At 72.4% G+C, this 1,185-nt stretch overlaps 1 protein-coding gene across 1 annotated transcript in view; it reads right to left on the bottom strand.

Moving 5' to 3' along the window:
* ATXN7 (ataxin 7) overlaps positions 1-859 on the bottom strand; it is a 62,317-nt gene extending 61,458 nt beyond the window's left edge. Inside the window, exon 1 of the mRNA XM_044675713.1 lies at positions 787-859. Coding sequence (XP_044531648.1) covers positions 787-859 — 73 coding nt within the window. The remainder of the gene's footprint in view (positions 1-786) is intronic.
* Positions 860-1,185: the final 326 nt, after the last annotated feature.

Raw genomic sequence — 1,185 nt, 5'->3', positions numbered from 1 at the left:
GTGCGCGGCCCGGGCCAGCAGGGGCGTGCTGACAGCTGCCCCCGAGGGCCGCTCGCCCGCCCCTCCTTGAGCCCCCAGGGGCGGCAACAGAGGCGGGAAGCGAGCGGGGCACAAAGTCCGGGCCGGGCGGCCCTCCCCCACGCCCGCTCCCGCGCCCCGCCGTCGCCGCCCCCGCCCGGCGTTTGCTTTCAGTTTCGGATCAACCTGCCCGCGGAGCGGCCGCCGGGACTGGGCCGCCCACCTCTGCACCCCTTGGGGCTCGGCTGTCGCCCGCCCCCGCCCCGTCTTCGCTGGCCCCGAGGCGACCCTACCACCCGCCCGCGCCCTCCCCGGGAGCTTGCCTGGCGGCTGTGGCGCTCATCCCCGGACTGGGCCCCGGGCCCTGCCTCCCGTCGGTCTGGAGGGAGAGCCGGCCGCCCGTCCGCCCGCTCGCCCGCTGCTGGCTCCCTTAAGCAGAGGCGCCACCCGCCGCCGCCGCCTCCCCTCCCCGCCCCGCTCCGCTCGGGCGAAGTTTGCACGTCAAGCCCCGGGAGTGGAGGCTGAAGTCGGGCAGCAAGGCACAACGGGGCCATCCCTCCGCCCCCGCCCGGCCGGCCACGGGGTCACCCCCGCGCGTGCCGCTCCGGCCCTTTAAACCCGGCCTGGCCAGAGGGGGAGGGGGGAGGGGAGGAGGCCCGGCGGGGGGTCGCAGTCCGGCAGCTCAGAGCGGCCGACAGCGCGAGTCCAGCCTGGCCAGCGGCCGTCCCAGCTGTCAAACGCGTGAATGGGGAAGCCCCAACAACTCACTCGGGGCGCCCGCCGGGAGGGACTGCCCGAGGTGGGCCGGGAGGCGAAAATCCCGAGGCGACCCTAGGTGCATGCCTGCGCGTCTGCCGGTCACATGCGGGAGAGTCGGAGAAACGTTAGATTGTGTCTTTGTATGTGCACTGGCACCGGGAGACGCCAAGCCGGCTACCTACCTCCCCAACAGCGCTTAACCCCTTCCGGGCCGGGGGGGCGCGGGCCTGCACGCGCGGCTCATCTCCCCCTCTTCCTCCGCGGACAGGCTGGCTGGGATTGGCGGGCCTCGGGAAGCACTACGGAGACAAGAAGGCTCGAATCAGAAGTGCTCTAGGGCGTTGGGGGTGCTGCCCAATTTTATTAGGAAAAGCCTAAAGAAATACTTTGATTCTTAGCTGGAGTGCC

The sequence above is a fragment of the Gracilinanus agilis genome, chromosome 1 (assembly GCF_016433145.1).
Source record: "Gracilinanus agilis isolate LMUSP501 chromosome 1, AgileGrace, whole genome shotgun sequence".
Lineage (NCBI taxonomy): Eukaryota > Metazoa > Chordata > Mammalia > Didelphimorphia > Didelphidae > Gracilinanus > Gracilinanus agilis.
This window is presented reverse-complemented; position numbering and strand designations above follow the sequence as displayed.